At 38.2% G+C, this 26738-nt stretch overlaps 1 protein-coding gene across 1 annotated transcript in view; it reads left to right on the top strand.

Moving 5' to 3' along the window:
• Nucleotides 1-25872, top strand: part of LOC124554135 (coiled-coil domain-containing protein AGAP005037-like) — a 252543-nt gene extending 226671 nt beyond the window's left edge. Inside the window, exon 14 of the mRNA XM_047128201.1 lies at nt 18373-25872. Within this exon, the coding sequence (XP_046984157.1) occupies nt 18373-19638 (1266 nt within the window). The 3' untranslated portion in view covers nt 19639-25872. The remainder of the gene's footprint in view (nt 1-18372) is intronic.
• The last annotated feature ends 866 nt before the right edge of the window (nt 25873-26738 follow it).

Below are 26738 nucleotides of genomic sequence, written 5' to 3'. Positions count from 1 at the left end.
AGCTGCATGTTGTGCCATAGGGTAGTCTATTTTGCTCTTGCCACCGTTTGGCAGTAGCCGTTCATCCTGGTGGACAGCTGGTTGGTAGTCATACCACTATGAAAAGGTGTACAGTGACTGCAGCAGTGTAGGTAAATGATATTGCTGCTTTCACTGGTGACACGGACCCTGATGGGGACAATTAACTGTGACAGCACTGGAACAGGAAGTCCTGGGTGGGTAGATTGTGCAGGTCTTGCACCTGGGTCTTCTACAGGGATATTATGATCCTTGTGACTAGGGGTTGGGATTGGGAGTGACATAGGGCTGGACTAGGATGTTCTGGAGTTTGGGTGAGAGATGGAATACAACTTCAGTAGGATTGGGAAGGATATCTGGTGGGATGTCCCTCATTTCAGGGAATGATGATTGCTAATCAAAGCCTTGGCAAAGGATGTGGATCAGTTGTTCCATTCCAGGATGATACTGGTGATGAAGAGTGCACTTCTTTGTGACTGGTTCTGCGGGGGTAGTGGTAGGATTGAGGGTGTGAGGGGAAACGGCACAGGAAATACGTTTGCGGGCTAAGTCTGGATGATAATGTCTGTCTGTGAAGGTCTTGCTGAGAGCCCCAGCACACTGAGAAAGGTAGTTCTTGTCACTGCAGATTTGCTGTCCCTGGGTGGCTGGGCTGTATGAGAGGGATTTTCTTGTGTGAAACGTATGATAGCTGCCGAAAAGCTGCATTTCAACAGCTGTCACCCCTTTCACAGCTGTCACCCCTCCCTTACAGCCTGTCCACCCGATACGAACTGCCTTGCTCAGTATGCTGAGAGTCTCACTAATGCCTTATAAACAGGCACTATTCCCCAGACCTAGCCCCCATACAGATCTTCCATGCCATTTCGCCTCGCATCCCCAATTCTTCCACCACCCCCAAGAATTAGACACAAATAAGTGCTCCCTTCATCACCCAGTACCATACTGGACCGCAGCAACTAAACCACATCCTTTGCCAGGACTCCGATTACTCATACCCTGAAATGAGGGACATCCTACTCGATATCCTTCTGTTCTGTTCTGTCGCCCACCCAAACTCCACAGTATCCTAGTACAGCCCTAAATCACTCCCAATCCCAAGGTTGTGCGGGTAGTATGTTACTTTAGGTTGAGGCCAGGGTAATTATGGGAGTGGAACATGTGTTGTAAGCATAACTCCCATCTGAGCAGTATAGAAAAGCTCGTGGTGAAGGGGAGGGTCCAGAGGGCTTTGTTATTTAAGCTGTCATTAAAATCAAGCATGTGTATATTGAGCTGCATGTTGTGCCATAGGGTGGTCTATTTTGCTCTTGCCACAGTTTGGCAGTGGCCATACATCCTGGTGGACAGCATTTCCTATTCTAGTCCTGTCACAGGTTTATCCTGACCCATCAGGGTGTGGACCACCTGTGAAAGCAGCCATGTCATTTACCAGCTATGCTGTGAACATTGCATAGCTTTTTATATTGGTATGACTACCAACCAGCTGGCCAACAGCTTTTTTGAACTGCACAAATAGGAGTTATCCTTACAACACATTGTCCATTCCCGTAACTATCCCGGCCTCAACCTATGGTGAAATACTGTCCCCACAACCTCGACACAGCAGTTTGCACCCTATCTGACCTATCATCTCCTCCCCATTTTCATCTCTCACGCTCTTTGTTTGCTGCTCTTTATCAGTGTATTTGCCCACCTTTTCCCACTCCTCTCCTTTTTCACTTCTTTTTGCTCCATCTCCCTGCCCCACAAGCTCCTGACACTGCACCTGTTGACATTATAGCCCCTGTACACTCCACCAGGCAGTGACCCCCCCCACCCCCACTCCGCACCCGTACACTACTATCCTTTCTCCTTCTGTGCCCCCTGCAGACTGCTGCTTCCATCCCATGTAACAGCTGCATTCTGGCCCGAATTGCTGGAGTTGGCAGTCATGTGTGCTTGCTTGTGTGGTGTATGTTTCTCTTTTGCTCATGAAGGCTATGACCAAAAGGTTTGTGTAAGTGTCCTTTAATTGTGCCTGTCTGCAAGTTAACGTTTCTCCTTTAAGGTGAGTAGCATTCTGACTTTACCTGCATTGTAGACTATCACAATGCAAAATTAAATTCTTTATTTTGAACCTGAGATAATAGTAATAGAAGCATAAAAAAATTCCTTTAAAGTCAGTACCGCCATTAGACTGTTGTTTATTTGCAGTGTTATATTTACACTTACACGATCATAATTTCGGCTTCAAAGTGCTATTATCAAGTGTTTTAAGTGTTATACAGTGCCTAAGATGGCATACTGTCATATTTAAAATACACTATTAGACACATTGCCTAAGCGCCAATATTTCTGGTAAAGCCTACTGCTTTGTTTCATCACTGAATATACCATCTTGACTCAAGTCTGGCTGAGTATACCATCTTGACCCGAGTGAAGCAGAGCACTAGGCTTTACCAGAAATATCGACCCTTAGACAATGTGTCTAATAGTGTATTTTAAATACGAAAGTATGCCATCTTAGGCACTGTATAACACTTAAAACACTTGATAATGGCACTTTGAAGCCGAAATCATGATCGTGTAAGTGTAAATGTAACTGTAACACTACAAATAAAAAACAGTCTAATGGCATTACTGACTTTAAATAAATATATTATGACTAGGGCCCGGATTTTAATTAGCTAAAAAACAGTGAAATATGTAGCATTTATGACCTAAAACTTACATAAATATGACCATAAAAACTAAAATATGACTTAATAGAAGTTTATTTAAAGCATTCTTGTTTGTTTATTTAATTTTTTATTCACCATCAAGTAATACAAAATTCACTTCTCAAAATATTGTAAGTATAGTTCTTTCTTTCTGTAGGGTTTGTGGCTAATTTGCACCTATTTTTTGAATGTCTGAATGTTTTATTTTCTAAACACAAAGTACAGTGAAAAGTTCATCTATTGAAACAGTAAAACAGTGTTTTTATTTCTATATAGTATTTACAGCATTTCACATTATTTAGTACCGTATGTCAACCTTCAGTATCTGCAAAGTTGCACTGGATCACAAAAATGCATTTTCAGGTTTTCCATTGTCAAAGATCTACGGTTGTCACTGAGGATAGTTTTGTACCTGGAAAAGCTCCTCTCCACTTCACAAGACGTCAGTGGAGTGTATTTGAAGGCAGCCAGGTCACTAGAGGTCAGCTTTGTTTCAGTATCTTCAAATGTTGCTTCCGTTGGAGAACACTTTGCAATTCGGTTTTCAGTTTGTCAGCCATATGACCACGAGTTCAACCCAACTCACTCTTCATATGTTGCACAATACTCAGGGCTTCACATAGCTGAGTGCCAACAGCTTCCAGTCTGACCAAACTTCTTTCACAATTTTGATAGCACTTGATTCATCGCTATCAAGCTCACAGAAGATTGTCTTTGTTTGGGTGTAGTTGGTGCAGTGATACTCAGCAGCATTAAGCCAAGAACCCCATCGTGTAAGAACAGGTTTAAGTGGGAGGGGCGTTGGAGGTGCTTGTTCCTTGAATTTCTGCACCTGTAGCAGAGCTTTCACATAGATTTTCTTGCCACAGGAAATTAATTTGTCCACGTCAGGGTAATTTGATCGCACCTCTTCGGCAACTCTGTGCAACATATGTGCAAGGCAAGTGGTGTACACCATACTGGGGTAGAGAATCTGAAGCCCTTTGGCTGCTTTAGCCATATATGAAGCACCATCTTTTACAAGCAGCAAAACATTGTCTCTTTTCATGCCATCCGGCCACAGTAGCTTCAGAAAGTTGTCAAACAAAATAGCAATTGGCGAATTGTTTACTCTATCGAGAGCTTCACATGTTAGTAGGAACATATCTCCAGGGCCATCAACTTTTAGAACACCAACAACAACATTTGCAATATATCGCCCACTAATATCCATTGTTTCATTTATCGACAGCCAGATCTTTTGCTCAGCAATAGTAATTCGTATTTTGTTGAGCACATCATTGTAGCATACGGATAAATAGTTCTTTCTCAGTGTAGATTCATCTGGAATTGGATGTGTTGTGTACTTCTCCAAGAACCGTCTGAAGCGTGGATTCTTCAGCTTTTCCAAAGGGATGTTGCAGGACACCATCTCACACAAATCTTTGCAGAATGATTGCACGGTTGACGATTGACCTGTCTATTCAAATAACAGCGTTTGCATGATGTTATTTTCAGCACTTCATCTCACACATCTGCTGTGGTTAGCGGTATTACAGTGTTGTTGCACATTAAAGTGTAGTAGGATTTTTCTGCACTAACTTTAACTTCACACAGTTTACAAAATAATATTTTCCCATCAGCACTAAAGAACTTCTCTCGCAACTTCACACTGTCGGAGCACTTTGCTTTAGGCATGTTGAACAAGGCAAAGGCTGTATTCAAACTGGTTACTGGGAACACCTGTGCGACTGCGATGATTATTACGGCAGAAGCCGCCTTTGTTGGCTCAGAGAGCGTATTGTTGACTCTGTGCAACAATGTTTTATGTTCGCAAAACAACTGTTGTGGTACACCGATTCTGCTACAGTCCTGAGAAATAAAGCTGTGTACTAATTTATCTGTTTATCTGTTTATCTTTCATAATATTATGTTAAATATTGTCTCATGAGCAACATATTCATTTTCTTATTCGTGTGTCCCGTAAGATACGAGAAAAACGATAGTTGCATTTGTGGCAAAAGTTGACGGAAATATGACCTATTATATTAAAAGTTAGCCGCAATATGACCTATTACTAAAATTTGTTGAAATATGACTTTATATGCACAATCAAAATACATTTTTCGACACTAAAATGCCTAGATTTGTGTATAAATTGTTCTAAAGTTCAGCCTATAGTTCAGAAAAAAATATGACTTGTCATTAAAATCCGGGCCCTAATTATGACTGTGCCCCCGCATTATGAAAAATAATCATAAAAAAATTCTTTCTTGTGAATGCAATGGAAATCAAAATTGCAAGAGTTTGCTACTAAATCTGTGCATCAATTTTGTAAGCAGTAACACATTTTAGTAATTTGACAACATCTGCAATGCAGTACAGTATGTGAATGTTGCAGATTGGTGTTCATCAGATATACTTGGTGCAATTGTTAATGTTCATATGCTAAATATCAGGGGACAACAGCAATGAGAAAATTAAGATTTTGTATAATTACAGTGAAAGGGTTCATGTGAAAAAGTAAGTATGATAAAACTTAGTACAATGTGAAACATACAGTTGTATTTTTAAAATTCTTGTAATTGAGAGGCATTTTTGTATGGGATGATACAGTTATGTTCTGTATGTTTGACACTGAAATTAAGACAGATCTTTGCCTATTTACAATGGGCAAACAATTAATTTTGGAAAAAAATATTTTAAGTGGAGTAATAAAATTAATTATATTGTTTGGGTCAGGAGAAAATTAAAAGCAAGCCCAATGTAAATTTAAGTCAGCAGTCATTTCCTATACATTTAACTGTGGAGACATGATGCCAACTTTACAAAACTTATTTTCCACGTTGATGTATTTCTGTATGTACTCATATATCTCTCTAAATCCACCTCTGTCATAAAGAAGTGTAAAAGGTAAAACAGTCACAACATGGAGGTTATTTTGGTGTTTTACTAAGCCTGTGCCTTTCTCCAACTTCATAATAGTCACCCTAGTCAGTTATTAAGGAACCTCCACTTAAACATGAATTATGAATCACATTGCAACTTAGCATTCCTCACGCACATACAAAGAATTGCTGTAAGCAAAAGCATGCATAGGTGACAAAAACATTAGGATGGATTAAGAACAGAAACTCAAGACAATGGATTGATAGTTCGACACTGACTCCCATTCAGTCACATTGGGGATTTACTCTTCAACATATATTTGGTCAACTGCATTTGTTTCTCCTCGATTTGTTGCTTAAATTGTGAGTACTAAGGATGTGTGCTTACATTGCAATGGAATGTTGGTGCCACCTATAACCGATATCTTCCTTATACCCAATATCTAGTATGATGCACCCTTTGTGAATTGCTCTCCATGGCACCAGACATGTCACACCATAGAAAATGTGGAAGCAGGGGGAAGGCACATAGGACAATGCTAAATTAGCTTACACATAAATGGGCTTAGATTCTGTTGAAAATTACTTGGCCAAATGACATTTTGACAGAAACATGTGGAAGTGCAAAATGTGGCTACATTCCACACTGTCTCCTGTTAATCCTGCCTGCTAAAGGTCCCAGACTGATAAGAAGTATTCAGGGAACACTTGAAGGGTATTTACTGTAAGCTACCTGTTTCATGCATGAATTACATTTTCTTAGGACTTCTTTACTGGGTCTCAGTCTGGTAGCTGTTTTTCTTACAACTTTTTTTTATGCATTCTAGTAGTTTTTCTTACAACCTGGTTTATGCATTCATTCCCACTTGTCAGTCAGTCCAGTCACTCCCAGATATTTTACTACTGTTGCTGTTTCCAGTGAGTTATTGCCAGTCAGATAATACAGTAGTAATAGATAATTGTGTTTTTTATGTACAGTACATTACACCTATTTATGATGAGAGTCAATTGCCGATCCTGAATAAAGTGTTGATCCTTGGCACATCTGCCTACATTTAGCAGTGCAACTTTCCTATGTAGGACAGGAACATCTGTAAACAGCCTCATAAAGCTTCCGACATTATCTGTCACATCATTCATATCTTGAAGAGTGATGTTCCTACAACACTACATTGGATTATTCCTGAAATTGCTCTTAAGGACAGTCTGTTGAGTTAAAATGCTAGAAACTCTTGACTCCAATAACAAGTCTATTTTGATATCAAGAAAGCTTGTATTGTGTTCATTTGGTGACAATGAAGAACTGTGTCAAATGCCTTCCAGAAGTGAGGGATAAGCATCAGACCAGGCACTTGCTTGTGTACAATGTGTCTCGTGGAAAAACATATTCAGTTCAGTATCCCAGTGCTGCTGTTAGTGAAATCCCTGTTGCGTCCTGTCGATGTGGTTTTCATTCTCTGGAAAGTAACAATTGACAAATATAAAATGTGTTTTGTAATTCTAGAGAAGATGAATATCAGTGATGTTTTTCTCTTAAAGTACATGATGCTTAATGCCCCAGACTGTCTTCAGTCCATAAAATGTTTGAAATTTCTCCTCCCCCCCCCCCCCCCCCTCATATACTGAAGAAGAAAATATTGAGAGCCTACAAATCATACTATTCATACTGCACCACACAAGAACATTTGTGTAACAGTCTGGCATACAGAAAAGTTACTTTGTCATCTCTCCTCCTCTTGTTGACCAAATTCTCTTAGTGATAATTCCTCCCTACACTGTCAAATGTCTGCTGCTTCCCAGTAAGATTGCATTCATTCAATAACCACAATGGTTATGGAGATGGTTAAATTGACAGTACAATAAAATATTTCTTAACACTATCAATAAGCATGGATGCTTATCTGAAACTGCTGAAAATACTGTAAGATTGCACACAATACCGTAATAATGCTGTCACAGTGGCACCGAAATCAGAGATTTGGTCAACAATGGACATTGCCCAGAGACTCACAGTATCATGCATGTGTACAGCCTAAGTGCAATCAACTGATTCAAATTACATTGTGGCAGCAGATAGATCGTGAACAGTTTTTGTAGGAAAAAAATTTCTAAGTAAGAGTACACTTCACATTTTTCCTGGAGTTAGTGTTCTAGTAAACAGAGTAGAACTTCTAATTTTAATTTAAGTGCAGCAATGTTCCATACTCAAAATTAAAAAGTGATTTACTTGAAACATATTATTTATTTTACGAATGACAAAGAATATAAGTAGTTATTATTTCAACATGAAAACTTGCCAATGGACAAGTATGTGCACTTGATTCAATAATGTATCGAAAAATATCATCACTTGCTCATTCATGTTGGTTAATTTTAGGCTAAATGTTATTTCAGAGAGAAGTTATCTGAAAGTATGTAAATGTTTTTGAGCTTGAAATGACAGTGTTATCTGAGTTCACCAGTGATTGGATATGAATAATAATAATAATAATAATTATTATTATTATTATAAAAGCATAAAAGCTGAAGTACAATAATCAGAAATGTGGAAGTATTCATTCTGCCAACTACTGATCAAAGCAGTTGGATGTACAGTGACTAAGCAGCCAGTCATTCTTATTGGCTGATACCTGACGAAAAGTTTGGTGCCATTGACTGCACCATAATGCGGTGACATTAAAGGTAGTTTGCCTTTGCTTCCAAAGTTAGTTGTACAAAATTCTTTTTGCACTCTTCAAATGTTCATGTGATAGGTAAGTAATAATCCATTTGTCTAAAATATATTCCACACATATTACTTTATAAGGTTGTTTTGAAATACCAACCTAATCTATAGATAATTGTCAAAGGTAAATGTTTATAAGTTTCAAAGTTGAACTTTTTTAATATAATTCATATTGTCCTTGTTCAAAAGAGTTTCTGAAGGAGGAATTTTGAATATAGAGTAAAAAGAGGGTGAGAAAAGCGTTTTTTCCTCTGCATTGAAAGGAAAGTATAGATTCTTATGTTTTATGTAAACCTTTGAGTAATAGTTTGAATTGTTACACTGGCATATAACTTATGTGAACTATTGCAAATAGAAAAAAGAGAGAGTGGCTTAATGGCTGTTGTTTTTCATCTCATCCAAAAGCTGTACGTGTGCTACCATTCAGTCCATCATATTATAGAATCTGTATTCCCACTTTTTAATAGTGCAAAGGCAAGATTTTTAATTACTTACAATTTAGAAACGCATTATTTATTTTATGATTTGATGTAATTTTAACCTTAACTCCTCATAGTTAATTGTTGTTGTAAATGCTGTTTATTGAGTTTTACCATGAAATCACGTACTTGTTGTTTGAATTTTGTGTTCTCAATTTTTTCTCTGCTTGTCTTTTTTTTTTCAGCATGTTCAATAGGGTGTAGTGATGACTGTCTTTATGACTGCAGCTAATGTTTTCCTTTATAATTGTTGTAGTGTAACAGTAGAGTTTGTTTTGTGCATGTTCAAGTTTACTTTCCCTTATTTTTGTTGCTTCCTGTTTTTGTTCTGGTTTTCTAGGCCCATTCTCCCTGATTAAACAGTTTTAGTGTCTTTACTACAGTTGTGGAGCAAGCCTTGCTAATTCTGTTCTTTTTTGTGGCTGTTCTGTACCCAGCATGTTACATTTAACAAAAACTCGGTATTCTCATTCTACTTGCACAAAAGCACTTAGTCTGAATTCAAACACCAGTCACAGATAGTGCTTCATTACAAGATAGCATTTTGTTACTATGTGAAACACATCTTCCTCCAGCTCACAAATTGGTACTACTAATGTACCTGAAAGATCAGTTAAATCAGGAAATGATGGGTTACCTGTACCAAATGTTTAAACTGTGTGTGAGTTCAAAAGTGAAATGTGAATTTCTATAACAGCATGAAGCTATTGATGTCATAAGTGCCAGGAGTTCTTTGTAAAAAATTTTAATTAGAAAATATGTAGGAAATATTACTAGACCCAGAAAATTGAAGAAACCTAATTACAGTAAGTACTCCAGGATTAACGGAGACCACTCTCTGAAAAGTGGAGGTGTTGAGTTGTTGTTGGGCACACACAAGAGAATGAAAACGTGCTAGATTTTGGAGTTATCTTCTGACAAGTTACTCTACAACACAAACACACACTCAGTGCCTGTGCACTTACATCATGGTGCCTGCTAGAGTGTAGGCGCATAAGTAGGTTTTGCGCACGCGTGTGTGTGTGTGTGTGTGTGTGTGTGTGTGTGTGTGTGTGTGGGCGCGTGCGTGCGAGCAAGCTTGCATTTTACTATAGCTTGTCAAAGAATAACTTTGAAAGATAGCAATTTTTTTTCTTTTGTGTGTGCCTAGCCTATTGACAATTCTGTCTTTCTGCTTTTCGATGAGTGGTATCCCTTAATCTTAAAGTATTTACATTCCACAAGAACTTTCCTGTAACATGATTACAATAAGTTAGTTTTCCACAGGCTATATTTCATATCAACCTTATGGCTGTATGCCACTGTGAACTGCACTGACTTAAGTATGAACAACATTAATTTGCAACAGGCATTTCAGAAACAATTCAAGTGGTTGATGTAAAGCTGTTTTCTGGACACTGTATGCAAGGGGGAAATGAGAGATCAGTCTTATGATAATGCTCAGAGGGAAATCCACAAACTACTCATGGATGTTAGAAGAAGAGCATTCTGAACAATTATATAAAATGGATGAACATTAAAAAGCTTATTATGAGGAATGATGTTGAGAAAGCAGATTAAATGTTATGCATTTATTGAGGACTGCCAATTTAACAACAGTTCATGAGGGCGAGTTACCCATATGACATTTTTATCATTTTTCTTTTCTGTGCTACAAGAGGTATTTGAATCTGGGATACAGTACAGGAGGTACATCCATAAAGCACTCAGAAAGTGTAGTGTGTGGATATCTCATTCCAGGGATTCTGGATGTGAACCCAACAGACGCAGATTGAACCTGTAGATGGTAAAGCCAGGAAATTGGTATTAGGTTGTCCTCCATATTCATAAGGCAGGTACCAGGGAATTCTTAACTTCAGCTTCAGATACAGAATGCGCAGAACAGTTAAAGATATGAAGAACTCGGCTTATAAAGTGTAGATACATAGCACATCCATATCAAAAGCTGACTTGTACACCAAATTTATGGAAAACTGGATTTGTTTTTCACAGAATCTGCTAAAAAGGCCTGACATTCACTGATCTTAAATAAATGCAATAAATTATGCTTCATATGGGGGGGGGGGGGGTCAGATTTCTGTTGTAAAGTTTGAAGATGCATAATATGGCTTGTCTTTATTTGGCACGACTTATGCCCGTCATATCTGGAATATTTTTAAATATTCACAAAGGTGTCTATGGACAAATACTGTGATATTGTCTCCAGTGTAGGACTTTTCAAATGCCTTGATGGTTACAATATACTGGAACCAAAGGCAGGATATGGCTGTACACTTCTTTCTGAGGAACATTGGAAGCTGTGGAAGTGCCCTCTAAGAAGTACAACTAGATGAGTATAGAAATATATAATTAATTCAGTACATTCAAACAAAAAACTAAAAATGAACTTTCTGCTGTTGAACATTGAGCAACACTGCAAATTAATCATTTTGTTTCACTACCAAGATGATGATTTTTATCTTCAGTTTGTTCAGCTTTATATTATTGACCAGTTGGACTTTTCATGTGGATATGTAGTTTTTCCTTTGCAAATTACTCCCAGTGATATGCCCCAGTTAAAAATGCCTTTCATTCCAAATGCTTCCAAAAAGGACTTAACTCTTTAAAGGCTAAACTCACTTTAAAATTCATATCAAAGCATTCCAGTACAAGACGAAAAAACAGGCTCCATTTTAGAATGAGTGTGAACAATGCAAAGAAAGAGAACCTTTTAGTATCTGATTACATGGTTTGTGATCAACATCTGGAAGCTCATGACACTGCTCAGATAATCAGGGGTAATGCTAAGAACTGATATTTCTATAAAGGAATTACCATATGAGACACTAGAGTTACCAATTCTTAAATGTTGATCTGCGATTTGGATTCCTTATCAAGTAGGCATGACAACAAACAGTGAAAATATTCAGATTACTACAGCCCATACATAATTGTAACAGAGAAGCTCAGGAAAGTAAGTGGGCCTCTTCAGAAGAAAGGAGGCAATTTTGTCACAAATACACAAATTTATTAGTACAGAAAGTGGCTAATATTGGCACAAAGTAATTTCCACTACACACTCTACAGTGGCTTGCACCATGTATACATAAATGTAGAATGTAGATTCGGGTTGGTATTCACCGCAATATACTCTGTGGACCCCAGGTTAATACAATATGAGAATTGTAAGCTATGAGCTTGCAGTGAACAGCTTGCTGCACCAAATTAAAGGGGGGTGAAACATGAACATGCACAATACAGACATCTGAACTATCTTTTCAACAGCTGTTTTCTTGGTGTAGGCATCAAAGGTGAGCAGGCATTTACCTCGGGCAGCAAGAACTAAATAACTGGCAGCCCTCGCATCTTCACAAGACATCTGAGGTAATTGTTTTAATATACCAGTGTAAATTCGTCTACAAATGGGAGTTCTTGTGCAGCTACCCACTATTTTGCATTTTTGTATATGATGAGTACAGTTTTTATGAGATAAATGAAATATTATGCATTCAATACTTATCAAACAGGTTTCAAAAATGCTCTTCACTACCTCATGTTTCTAGTATCTGCTGGATAACTAAGGTAACATACAGGAAGTAACCAGTTGAAACCAGCATAGAAACAGAGGGATATTCAAAAAGAAAGACTAGACTTTCAAATGTTATTTCTCAGTAATGACTAAAGATAGAAATAATGCTGGAAGCTGAGCAGTTGTACATTTTGTGCATTAAAGATTATAATTTTGTGTGACGCAGCACATATCAAAATGGTCATTTATATTTTACCACATATGCGCTAGGCTGCTTGTATATGCTCAACAGCTAAATCAATTAATATATTAAATTATCAGGCAGAAGTACTGACCATTACTTACCTTTGCGAGAAATGTGTCAATACTGCCAATAGGAAACACAAAAATATGTACCCTATCCTAGCTTTCAGAACTAATAGTTCATTCATTGGGAATTAGAGAGGGATTTGTTGAGGAAGATTAAAAAGGAAGGTCAGATCACTCAGACTCCAGGATAAGAACCACACCAAAGTATGTTTCAAACTTTGAGGACAGCTTTATATGTGATTTTTTTGCTATAGAACAACTATGAGATACAAATTTGTTATGTAAGACTCTTGAAAGGAACAGATTTTTTATGTTCTAGATTTTTAATCTATGGAAGATGAGAAGACATTATATGTCTTGTGACACACCTCACATGTATTGGTGACACACCAATATGTTCCTCCTACTCCTCCTCCTCCACATCGAATCAATGGTTCTTCCATGACATCAGGGTACCCATTGAAAAATGAGTAATGGCTGGGATAGTGAAGTTTCTAATACTGGAACATTAACACCTAGGCTTGTCAACATTATTTTATTAATTTGTTCATCATCCAGTGCTCAACACAGTTTCACAATAAAATCCCATGGCGTGTGTGCAGTGAAGTTCTACTAAAACTCCCACATTGGTATTCTTGCTTATCTGTCTCTACTCAGATGTGCAATTTTGTTTTATAATTTGACAGTTGTTCTCCTGTGCTATAGCCATTATTAAACGTTCAAATATTAATCCTTTCATCAGACAGACTTACAAGCACAACTGTTTTCCATGAATTCACAGCATTGCATTTCAGAGTGTAAGATAGGTAAGATAGGCATACAAGCCTAACCTTTCAGTGATTGCACAGCACCGAGGTTCAAAATGCAGTATTATGAACACAGGCACTTCTACAAGAATTGTCCATTTTTATCACACCTTTATTTATTTAAACAGCAGGCTGCCATTGTCAGATCAGAACTTGAAGAATCTGTACATCATATTACACCAAATAGTACATCAGTCATACTCAGTACAATTGTACACTATTCAATGTAATATAGTGTCATGATTTTGTTTTGATCTGATTATGGCAGTCTGCTGAAACACGTTGAAGTAATAGAGTGCGATCTAGACAAACAAGTGCATTATGGTTGCAAACCTCTGTTAAGACTTCTTGTCTTCCATTAACGGGCAGCTCGGACACTGCTTCTCTATGACCCGTTTTCAGGGGCCAGTGATATGCTTCTCTTATTGTTTCAACTACTCTATATTATTCTATCTCCCATCACAGACCTAACATTGATGACCGTTCAGAATCTGTGTTAAAAAATAATAACCAAATACAGAATAAATAATACTATATTTACTGTGGTTACAGTCCCTTACAATATAATGAATGCATTTAGTTTGATGTTTGTTGTTGATGTTTATGATGATGATGGTGGTGGTAGTGGAAGAAGGGAGAGGCCTACCCTGCTTGAAAAGCACCAAGGAACGCCACTGAGCTTAACATTCCCATTCCATTGACAGATCTCCACCAACAATCTCACATTCCCCTCACTCCATAGGACACTGTGAACAAGTTTGGAAGTTAACTTAGGATACAGGCAAAAAGTCCGGTGATCATAAGTGTAAACCAACACCTTTCCATCCAAATTATGGTGATACAAATTTTTTACACCATAGGAAATCAAACAAGCAACTTCCAATTTGAGCCCAACAATACAAGTGTCCATTAATAGGATGAAATCAATCTAGATGCACAACTTATACTTTTTCGGTTTGCATGCACTACCATTTTCAACAAATTTTCAGAGTAATCAGAAAGTTGTTATACAAGGTAGCTGCGAACCTGGAGTCAGGAAAGACATTGTGACTTAACTGTTTACTCACAGTTTCAAACTTTCGACACAATAAAGCATCATTTCTATAATGCCCTCTTAGTTTTCCAAGAAACGAGCGTAGATCATATAGGCAGAAGATTCAAAGCTTTTAACCTTTCTCTGGACAGTGATGTTGGTATTTTGTATTTAATGCTCTAGTTTGCACAAAATAAAATTTTGGAGTATGATCTTTCTTTCTGAATAACCTCATATAAAATAAATTCAGCTTTTCATGTTACAGTGTCAGAAAAAGGGGGCCACATTTCACAGGATGTTGAAACTTTTTTCTCCTCGTGGCAATGAGCAAACTCACAGATTTATACTCTTCTGCAAACTACACAGCTAGTAATAAAATACAAAGTAAGGTAAATAAGTTTACAGACAGAACACTGTGTAATTCCTCTTGCTGGGAGGAGGAGGAAGGGAGAGATGCATAAGGTACTGTGGTGCATAAAAGTGTCCATAATTTGTCACCAAATGTGATAGCAGCGGGTTCCTTCTTCCCTTATCAGCAAGATCAGAAAGAACGAGAAGATGCAAAGTGCATATATGAATGTAGAATATGGAGATAATGGACAGCAGAAAGAAAAGAGTAAGAGAAAAAAGGCCATCGGAAGATAAACATATAATGCCAGATCAACAACTTTAATGTCACACAGTATGTCCAAGTGGTTAAATGTGTGAACCCCAGTAATGAGCAGTAAAATGTAAAATCTGTAATAATACTTACTTGTGAAAGGAGAATGCAATGTCTGTAAACAGAACAATAAATCACTCAATTATTTTTGTCAACACATGAGAGTCAGGGAGAGACAGTGGTTCTTCTACAAGAATGGTAGGTGCTGACATGATTGAACAAGCAAACCATCAAAGAAATTCATTAGTCGTCACTTGAAATGATAGATGGAAGAGCTACTGATGTATTTTCGACATGAAATATGGAGTTGTCATATTCCAGGACCTAGTTTATGGTACACATTAATGCACGCAGCTGGAGTGCTCCAGAACCAGATTCTTCAACAGTTTTTCCCAGTAAGATGTTAATTGATCAATCATACTGCCCATTATTGAGATTCAGCTCATGCTTACCGCTTCTCAGTGACTCCTAGAGGTAAGAATCCATGTCAGTAACAGTAACAGTCCACCTAAAAATCACAAAAATGGCAAATTCAAGTTGCTAAAGTGTAAACATATTGGGACAGAAAATGAATGAGAACCCACTGAATACACCATTCTTTTCTATACAGACTGGCATGATAGATATTACATATACATATTTTACGTTATGGCATGAACTTGACTGTAATGTTTTTCTAGTCATTGCACTCATAATTTCTCTGATACTTTGTGCTTGGTATTACTGAAAATTTCATTTTGCTTTTTTCTCTCTTTTCATACAAAATTGGTTATATTTGTATAGGTGTGGCATTTTTATTGGCAGAAAAATTACCACTTCATTAAAAAGCTGCCTGAGGTATTGGAAATATTTCTGCACAGTTTGTTTTAGGGAAATAGAAATGTCTTACTTCTGAAAAAATGCAAATTGATTAATAATCAATAGTAATTTTGAATTGAATAATTTTTGTGTGTATCACAATGGGTAGCATATGTTGTGAGGTATCAGTTTGGAAAAGTACATTTCTTTTTAGAGAAAAAAATGAATTTACACTTCCCCTACACAGCTAATCTTATAATTTTCTTTTTCTCTCTTCTTTTTCTCACTTTCCTTCCATTTCCTGTCTCCACTGCAAATACTCATGATACCAATAAATATTTCCGTGTTACTGTGTGAATTGCTTTTCTTATTCTGGAACCTTCTTCTAAACTCTGTATTAAACTTACTTCATTACTTCTGTCTTCTTTGTTTGGTATTGAAAACTTCATTTGAACATTAATTTTGATTTGGACATTCTTTTTATTTTTTGCCTTCCACAACTTCATTATGTGTCTGCTAACTTTATCCGCCACACTAAATCACTGGATTCACTGTCGCCAAATGGCACCGACATCCACGTTTATCGACCCGCCCTTGTCACTGCACTGGGAAATCTGTCTTCCCACGCACCTTTCATTCTTGTGCCACACCCATCACTGCACTCTCCCTGCGGGCGGTGTGGTTGGGCGTGCGGGCCGTGGCCCCCTGGCCCTTCTGGCCCTGTGTACCCCCCTCCATCCGCCGACTGCCACTACTGGTGGCCGGGTGATGCGACTCCCCACTGTGCTGAATGCTGTGACCACCACGTGCGACTCACCCTCGACTGCTACCGTGATGGGTGGGCCACCCCACTGTCACCGACCCCCCCGCCTCTCTGACGACGGTCTGTCCCGTCGACACCTTACGTCGATGGGAACCACCGTCATTTTGATGGTGACGCCGATTTCTGTGATGACGGCAATGACGATTCGTCTGCTGACGAATGTTGGTGCCATCACCATCACCGCTACCAATAATTGTCTATACGGTGGACTGTGGTGTAACTTTAATTCATCCCAATTTTTTTCAATTCCCCTTCTAATCTATTCTTTTCCACAATCTGGTCTTTATTGACACCTTTTCACACCTCCAAAATTGACTGCTCGTTTTGGTGCACCCTTCAAACTTTGAGTTATTCATTACCGTTGTCACTATTGATTCAAATCCCTCTTTCTCACTATAATTTATGTCAATGACTTGTAATTTATTGCACATTTTGACAAATGAAAATTTTTATCCCTATCTATACATATGAATATATTACTATGAATATTGCCTCACTAATCATACTGACAATCATCTATCACCCTTTTGTCTCAAAATTTAACTCGACTCTGATATTCTCGTATCACTTTACGTCGTGAATCACATTTTGTCACGTAATTCGCTATCTAACTCCCTACTGAAAAAATGTGTTGCAAATTTCTATTACTTTATGCACAAATTTTAATTAAATGCGGAAAAATTAATATCATTAAAATATGACTTTGTCTTTTACAACTTCATTTCTGCTGTACAATTTTGCATCATGTTTGATCTCTTTCTTCATGAAACTGATGTTGTTGAACTGTTTCAATTACATTATCATTATATGTGGTTGCTCAATTGGGAATTGATTTGGGCCCTATCTGTTGCATGATGGACGTCCATTTCTTAATGTCTTATTATGTGAAACCAATTGATGCCTGGTTTACCAAAAATGGTGCATCTGATTGCTCAATTTCGGGTGCTGGAATTAATGTCAATTGTCTTTATATACTTGTATAATGGCAATCTTTAAATTTTTATAACTGTTAAAACTTTATGCAAATGAAATTTCTGTCCATTTCTCTATACTGGCCTGAATAATATATAAATATATATGTATACAAACTAACATGTAACCTCATCTGGCCTTTGATGGCAATTGCTCAATGGAATTGACGGGGTCATTTGCTGAAATTATCACAATTTCGTTGCGCACGCCTTTATGTGGCCACATTTTGTCACGGTCTGCTTCATCCATGCTGCAATCTTCTGATTCTTTGATATAATATGAACCTTTTATTGCCAAATATTTTGTTCACAATACATAACTCTTCTATAAGTGTTGTCACTTTTTATTTTATTTCTGCATGCTCAATTCACACTATTTCACATCATCTGTGTCAAACTGCAAATATGAACTTCTCAACTTTTGTCCACTTACTATTTCTGAACTGAATCGCTATTTTTTATTTGTTGCATCACTCTTGAATCAAACCTGATATTATTTCTATTCTTCTTTGCCCATCCTATCCCTTACAATTTACTGTAAATCCTTCTCCGACAAACTTTTCAATTTGACAATTTCACAAAATCTCCTTTACTCCTGTCCATCGCCTCATTCTCCATGATAACACAAACTGCCACCTCCTGCTCACACTCCTCCTCCCTCGACACGAGCAGGCCTGCACCGTTCCAGCGCGCGGTGTCATGGCGGCCACCGTCGGCGGCGGACGTGCCATCGGGGACGACGCCTCTCGCGCCCGTCCGGAGAACGCACTCGACGCTCTGCTAGACGAACTGCAGACATTTGCTCGCCCGCCCCCTCCTACAGGAGTGGGCTCCTCGAGCCTCGGCGAGACCGGACGCAAGGGTAGTGTCGATTCCAGCACCTCCCTGACGTCCACACCAGGCGGCGTAGGGCTCCGCCGACTACACTCCTATCCGAGCAGCTCCGACAGTGCAGGTGATGGAAGCGGCCAGTCTGGCCTCGTCTCACGGCTGCAGGTATCTGCCGGGGGCATGGGAGGCGCGCTTACAGATTCGTCACAGCAGCAACAGCGCCCACCTCCTGTCTCTCCAAAGCCACCCGTCCCTGAACGCAATGCGGAGCTGCTCTCGCAGCTCGCTGGCAGGCGAGTTCCGCCCCCTCCTCCTCCACGAACATCGTCACGGTCACCTCTGGCATCGCCCACCAGCCCCTCGCTGCCACCGAGGGCCCAGCACGGCAGTGCAGGGTCGGCAGGTACACTGAGAAGGGGTGCGCCTGGGCGGGGCAGCCTCAGGGAACCCGCACGAGGTGGGAGTGGCACTGCCCTGTCCCTGGCACCAGATTCCGGAATGGACCTCTCGTCATCCACCGACGGTAGGCAGCGCTTCGATCCTGCCAGCAACAGCTCCAGCTGCGAGTCAGTAAACTCACAGGAGGGTCTCATCTCCCAGCAGTCAACTCCACAGCAGCCACAGACAGCCCAGCAAGTGGCGGCAGCAGCTGTAGCGGCACGAGGGAGGAAGGAACTGTTGGAGCAACGTCACCAGGAGCTGCTCAGGAAGCAGCGAGCTCTGCAGGAACAGTACGCCCGCCTGCAGCAGCTGCAGAGGGGTGGTGCAGCAACCTTGGCCGTCGTGCCGCCTGCAGGTGGTGCTACACCTGACCTCCTCCTCCTGAAGAAGACAGGCAGTGAGAGCAACCTCCTCGCGAAGATGGGCCTTGGGGCCGGCCTCGCCACCATGTCTGGGTCACTCACACACCTCGCCTCAGCTCCTCCATCTGCTGCCACACCAGTCCCACAGCCCAGGACCAGTGTCCAACAACAACAACAGCAGCAGCAGCAGCAGCAGGAGAAACCTCCAGCTTCCACATCAGACACTGTGCCGTCGACAGCTGCCCCAGCCACGACAACGACTCCTGCGATGACCGGCAAAATATACGAGACAGACATCCTGTGACCCCTCAGGGACTGTCTGGAGCTGCCTCCTGACTTGATTTCTAGTGTTACCACCCATGAAAAATAAATGCATGTGTAACAGTAGGTAATAGAATGGAGAAAGTGCAGCACTATGGCTAAGAAGCCTGATTGAATATTTGTTCTCCTCTGCTGTTCATGGGGAACAATAGGAGTGAAATCATCCTCTGCCACATAACAGTCCTCCATTAACAAAGAGTAAACACCAGCCATAGGTAATCATGTATTAGAGCATGAATATGATTGTTGTTTTCAACAAGTCTTTACCTGGAGCAACTGGTAACATTTTAAATCTGCATCAAGTGCTATTTTTCCATATTTCCTATTCCAGTTTTCATCTTGTTCATTTCTTTTTCCCTAACACACACAAATGCAGTGTGGCTGGTCAATAGTTACATGCAGGAGTTACAGTTCCAGTACATTCAGTGGACTTGTGCAGGCCACTCAGATCCCAGGGTGATAAGGACCACCTGTCGCAATGAGTGGAATAGATTCAAAATTTTCCCAAGTTAATTTTCCTTTGGTTCTTAGTTTTGATGAAATTTCTGTTCCAGTCTTTTTAACTGGTCAGTAACATGATTCATGCCTCTGAGTCTCAGTTAATTTTGTGCATTATAGTAAACATCACCACCATCTTGAATTCTATAAGTGGATTACCTGAACCATATAGTCTATCCTTTTTTATACCTTTTTAATAGTTTGTAACTTGAATTGCCAACCAATTATAATCTTGATTTCCAAGTTTCCTGCCATGTATGTTGGCAAGCACATATTATACTAGTCACAGATCAGGACTCTTTACACATTCACATTCCAGCAGAAGCAATAATAACTTTCTAAAGGAGCGTGCAGAATACCCATACACATATTCATTTCCTTTTAAAAAGTAACATCATAAAGCCAGGTAGAACAACTCTTGTCATTTGTAAAATCATAATACATTACTGTAGGTTTTCTAGAAATAAGCCCTTCCTACTTTTATCATCAAAGTATTTGAAAATCTTCCTCCATAAAAATGAAATATTATTATTATTGTCTCAGCCACACATTTGGAGCATCAGTGTGAGAAATACATTATAGTCTGCAGGCTATGAATTTACTACTATAGTAAGACAGGTCTGTGCTGCCTTATTCAAAGCTACTTCATTTAATGTAGTTTATCGCACACAATGTGAAGAAGCCAACATATCCCATCCCTGACAGGCTATCATATGTGTAGAAGCTATCATGGTCAGTTGAACTAATGCTGATGAAAAAGTAACCAGTTCTATGAAGCTTAGTTTTATTTCTGGTGACAGAATGTAAAAAGCTTGTAGAGCAGTTAGTTTGTCTTTGTTGCACCAACTGTTAAACAACCATAAACACATTCTCTCGTTATGCATACCAAGTATTAACAGCACTGGAGATGCTATTAACATTTTCCACTTTGAAAAGAGTGTGTTGCACTCACTTTATAAGTGATACAATTTTTACTCTTATTATTATCATTTCATTATTTACGACGACAGCCACTTTCTCGACTGTATACTTGGCATATACAGACTCAGGGAAAGTTAATTTTGCGCCATAATGATTTTGTTACAGTTATTCCCTTTGAACAGAGGAAAGCTGAGAACTGGTCAGTGATGTTATCTGTATTCAAGCACTGCTTTATAAATGAATAAGAAGCAGCCAAAATGATATGTGTTGGGAATAATTCAAGAAGATTGACCAACCCCAGAATTGACAAATTGTTTTGTATCTCTGTTTTATTGTTAGGTTTCTGTAAGAACCTTTTTTTAAAGTGTCTTTGAGTCAATTGTGCATGGTGGGTTCATCATACTTGTTCTTAAGGCATCTACTACATTCCAAAATCCTACTTTCTCCACTCCTACCCACCCCCAGTACTACCCTACAATCTCTGTCACAGTTCTGCTTTCTCTCATATGTTTATCATTTTTTTAAAAAAAAAGAGCATAAGCATTGCAAATTCGTAATTATGGTTACAACACTATCTTTGTTTACATTAACAGATTATTCCAAGTATGTGATGGCTGAATAGCTATAGTGTTGCACTTTACAGTGGTAAGATGTTGAGCTTTTGAAATTCTACAGCATAGTGGAAAACTGACTGTTTCTTGTATACTATTTCTTAGTTTTCATTGTTGTATTTTCTACTCAGGGTGTTCACAACTACTGTTGGTTGTGTTTTTGCTATTGAATTCTGTGAGGAAGAGAAAATATCTGTAAAAGAAATTTGAGGACTATGGCTATTTTTATGTGGTCATTTCTGAGGATATTTTAGGCTGGAGATTCATATCCTGTTGGCAAAGTGATTGTCTTGTTGATTTTGTGCTTTTGTTAATTGTCTTCTTACAGTACTAAATCATCTGTGTGTCACGTATTAGCTGTTAACAGGTGAGTGCTGTGAACCTGCAACTGGTTTCATTTTCTTGCTTCCCCTCCACTGTCACAACAGTGAGAAGTAGTAACCTTCATGCATTATTTCAAATTGCCTTCATGCATTCACTTTACCTCATTTCAGTGGCACATTACAACCCTTGGTGTGAAGAATATCATCAAATGAGCTTCTGAAACATGCAAATACATGTGTCTGTCCAGAAGTCGCTACTGACTACTACTACTGACTGTGTCATATTATGATTTGATTGTGGCCAATAAAATGTTGCAGACCAGCCTGTCACCTTAATAAAGCTTTGTGCAGACCAAATTCACGCTCTCTCACCACTGTTGTATGCATCATTCTTCTTCCAAATGTAAGCCACCATTGCAGTACTAAATACCAGTATCTATAGGAGTTTTTTTCAGATCAATGTATTAAGAAGCACGTGGCAGAAATGAGCATAGTGACCCCAGATAGAATTGTAAATCATGAGACTGTTATTAGTTGATAATTTCTGTGCTTGTAATGTATCAGCGAGTAATTGTTACAGTACATGAAGAATCTCTGGATTGGCATTTCACTTTTTTGCAAAGATGTAAATACGTAAATTGGTGAACACCATTTCTGTAGTTCAGTATCTGTGGTACTATCAACTGTTAATTAAGAGTCATTTTGTGAATGGAGGCCTCACCTTAATGAAACTCATAAATTTCAGATGTTTGTACATCTCTATATTAAATTAATGAATATAATAATTATAGGCATCTCTCACTTTCTATCGCTCTTTTCCTGACATTCTCTCTGAAGTTTTATCTGTATATTTATCATCATGTTTAGCTTGCAGTTTGTAAGAAATATATCACCTGGAAAGACAGGAAAATATCTGCTTTATTTTACATTAAGATTTAATACCAAAAAATGTTAGAACCTCTGTACCATATAAGAAACTGTTATGCCTGATTATGGGTGGAGGGCTGTAAAATAGAACTGTGCCAACTATCTCATGTTTCTTTCTGTGTAAGATGATGTAATATTTACTATTGGTAGTCCTTCAGTCAAGTGATATGTAAGGCAACTATTTAACTATGTTCAGGGTGTTATAGTTGCTACAATCCACAAAATAATTGCAGGGGATTACGATAAAAACTGGCAGTCAGGAAACTGGGACAACAAATGAATTGTTGACTTCACACTCCTCATCCCATCCCATTCCACTCCCTACTTCTTTCCATTGTAAATATTGTGTGATGAAATTATAACCAAAGATGAGGAAAAAAATAAGTGTTATTACTGAAAGAAATTGTATGAAGTGATTTTGCTATGGCAGAAGAATATGATATGAATTGTACTTAAGTGATTTCATGCAGATTCTGGTGGGATGCTGGAAGTAAATTGCTCTCCAGGCTAAGGTGATTGTGTTGAAAGTAGGATGCCCATGGCCATAGGATGTTATGAAATAAATCGATTATTATCCTTAAACTTATAACAATGTCTTGTAGGTTATGGTTGAAAATACATTTAGTCATTATGTATATATTATCAGGGCTGCAGGACAAAGCCATAGACACAAATAAATTTAAACATGCTTAATTTTTGTATTGTTGTAATCTGAGGTCTCATAAGTGTATTCCATCTGTCATAAAGTTTTGTTCGTTTCTCTTGTAACCGGCTATAAAAGTACACATCTTTTTCATGTTGCTCAAGTGGACATAAAAATATGGGAAGGCTCAGTGAGCTTATATTCTGAAAAAAGACTCTAGTATGAAACTGAACTGATGACAGCTGCCATCAGTTATTGAAAATGTAATTGAGGAACTTGCCTTACCACATCATTTGTGAGCAAATGTGTCGCATGGGTGTGTCCTTTGTCAGGATTTCTCAGAAACTGAAAAGTTGTGGCATTCCACAAGTGTGTCAGTGACATAAGAACGTAAGTTCTCATCTAGTTTAAATATTTAAAAGTAAAGGAAGAGAGTTACATAAACTGCCATTTATCAAAATGTGTTTTGAATTAAACACAACACCTAATACACCAAATTAGATCTGACCGCTCTTTTTATGTAATTATTTCAGTGACCTTTCATATTTTGTTTGAAAGGATTTGAAAAAGAAACTATTTCTGTAGGTTTCACCTCCTGAGAGAGCATAAACTGTGTGTAATCGTGTTTTAATATCAATTTCGGAGGTATACTTTGTATCTTATGTGAAGCATTTGATTAAAAATAGTGAACATAGAACTTATGGTAAAGGGATCTGCAGTTACTCCGCACTGATCTTACTTTATGGAATTTGATTGTGAGGATCATGGATACTATGAGAACATTTGCTCAATAACCATAAACTGCTCTATACATGAAAGTGTGACCCTATTTTACTCCAGTAGCAATTCACAACTATTTCAGAACATACATGTTTCTTGCCATTGCAGAAATGTACTAATTTTTATTCCATGTGCATGTGATCACAAATGAAAGGATGTCCCAAATAATTTTCTGGTCTCACCTTTTTTGTTATACATGAACAGCTTTTATTTATTTATTTTGGAACACTGAAAATTTTTTTGTCTTATTTTTAATCATGTTTCTCTTCTACATTGAATGCTGTATGTGGGTATAGTTAATCAACATTTTTGCTTGTATTTTGTTCAGGTTAGTTTGTCACTATTATCACAATGTACTTAATTTGGAATTGCGTTGGACCTATCTTTGATCGGTAGACTGCAGTGATTTCTTTACACTGAGTATAAAGTAAACCATTTCAGTGCAGGTACTTCTTACAGTGAAAATGAAAGTTGCAACTTGCTTGAGCTGATGAATAAAATTGTGAAACAAATTAATTCCTCCTGCTGACCAAGCATAAGAGGAACTTTCCTGTGAATATTTTTGTTGCCTTATTTTTGGAGTAGGATATACTGACTAACAAATGCGCTTTGTTCAGACCATAAAGGGTATTAGGTACCTGCAGTGAACAACATTAAAACTAGTAGTTCGCAGTTTCCCTCGGGAAAAGAAAATGCTTCCATGTATCAGGTGATAATAAAAGCAAAAATTAAATCCTGAAGCATAATGCAACTTCTATACAAAGTTTTTAAGTGTACACTTAAAATATTGGTTTCAGTGATGTTGTAGCCCCCTAACACCATGTATACTAAGAAAAGAAATGTATAAGTGTATTTACTACAAAAAAAAAAGAAAAACAAGAGTTCCTGCAATAAAAGTGAATTTCTTAAGTATTAAATTTGTCTTGTTAGAATCCCAGTGGCCAAATGAAGTTGTGGTTTTTCCTAGTGCTAAAACTAAAAAAAAAGAAAAAGAAAAAAAGAACAGTGTAATAAAGTTTGGGATGATGATATAACTGAACAGCCACCCCTGTTTGTATTCTTTCTTAATGAAACAAGTAATGTGTTTGTGTTCATGTTTTCATGTCAGTATATTACAACTGTCTTTCAAATATTGGAGAGTATATCACTGATTGTCTCAGATATATTTTCAGTGCTTGAGGGTTCCTTTAGATATTCTCTTTTTTTGCGAAAGTGTGTTTGTCACCATTGTGCTTTCTACTTTTTCCACTGATATTTAATATGTAACAGGAATGGTTTCTACAAATATTATTATGTGCTTCAGTTTCTGCAGTCTTCTTTAGTGTTTTGCATTTAATATGTCATGTGCCTGCGCTTGGTTTGTTGAGATCCTAACAAATGACTTAAGATATACTGGGATAGTTAAGCAACCTCCCAAAAATGTTTTTAATTTATAATTAAATTTCACTTGTTGTTCAGAGTTAATTGTAAATGTTTGTAATTAACCAAGTAAAAAAAAGTCATCTGAATGGAAACTGTATGTAATTTCTTTTTTAATCCTCATCAGAGTTGAAACTTTATTTTAGACTTACTGTTAGCCACAGCTACATTTGCATATCAGTAGCTTTGTTATGATGAGTGAGGGGGAGTTAGTAAACTACTGTATGTGCAATAACATCAGTTGCTCTCACCTGTCTGCCTGTTCAGGTAAGTACTGTTCATGATGCGCACCCTGCTCTCCCCCTTCCCAAGCTGTCCCATCGCACAGTGCATTGGCATGTGCAGCATAGCTGCTGAGCAGTGTGACACAGGGGCACGGGTAGGAGCTTGCATCTGCACATTTTACAAAATTGATAAAGATGAAAAGTTAAAGAGCAACTAGCTTTTTCAAAGAGTAAATATTTTCCCTAATTCCTAAAATCAATAAGTATGCTGTATTACACACTTTCTTTCCCAGGCCTCAAGTATTCTCCATACCAAATTTCACTGAAATCAGTTCAGTGTCTTGGTTGTGAAAAAGTAACAGAGAGTTACTTTCACATTCAAATAGAGAATCAGGCAGTTATGACAGTTTTAGATAAGACTTTAAATCACAATACAATTTTTTCTTTGATCAGATTTTGATGAAATAAAGCAACACAGCTCCTCAAGCTATACTGAAGCTACCTGAGAAAACCCTGTGAAAATTGATCTACTATTTTGTAGATTAGTGTGTTCAGACAGACAGACATGGCAAATTATTGTCGGTAAGCGTATACTACTCACATCAAATGTTGGCAACCATATTCAAATTTCAGTACATGAACAAGACTCACAATGCTTGTACATTGTAGCTTCAAAAACAAAAAAGCATTCTGCTATGCAAGTGCACTCTAGATCTGCAATACTGGTACTTAAGAAG

Source organism: Schistocerca americana, chromosome 11 (genome assembly GCF_021461395.2).
Source record: "Schistocerca americana isolate TAMUIC-IGC-003095 chromosome 11, iqSchAmer2.1, whole genome shotgun sequence".
In the NCBI taxonomy this organism is placed as follows: domain Eukaryota; kingdom Metazoa; phylum Arthropoda; class Insecta; order Orthoptera; family Acrididae; genus Schistocerca; species Schistocerca americana.
This window is presented reverse-complemented; position numbering and strand designations above follow the sequence as displayed.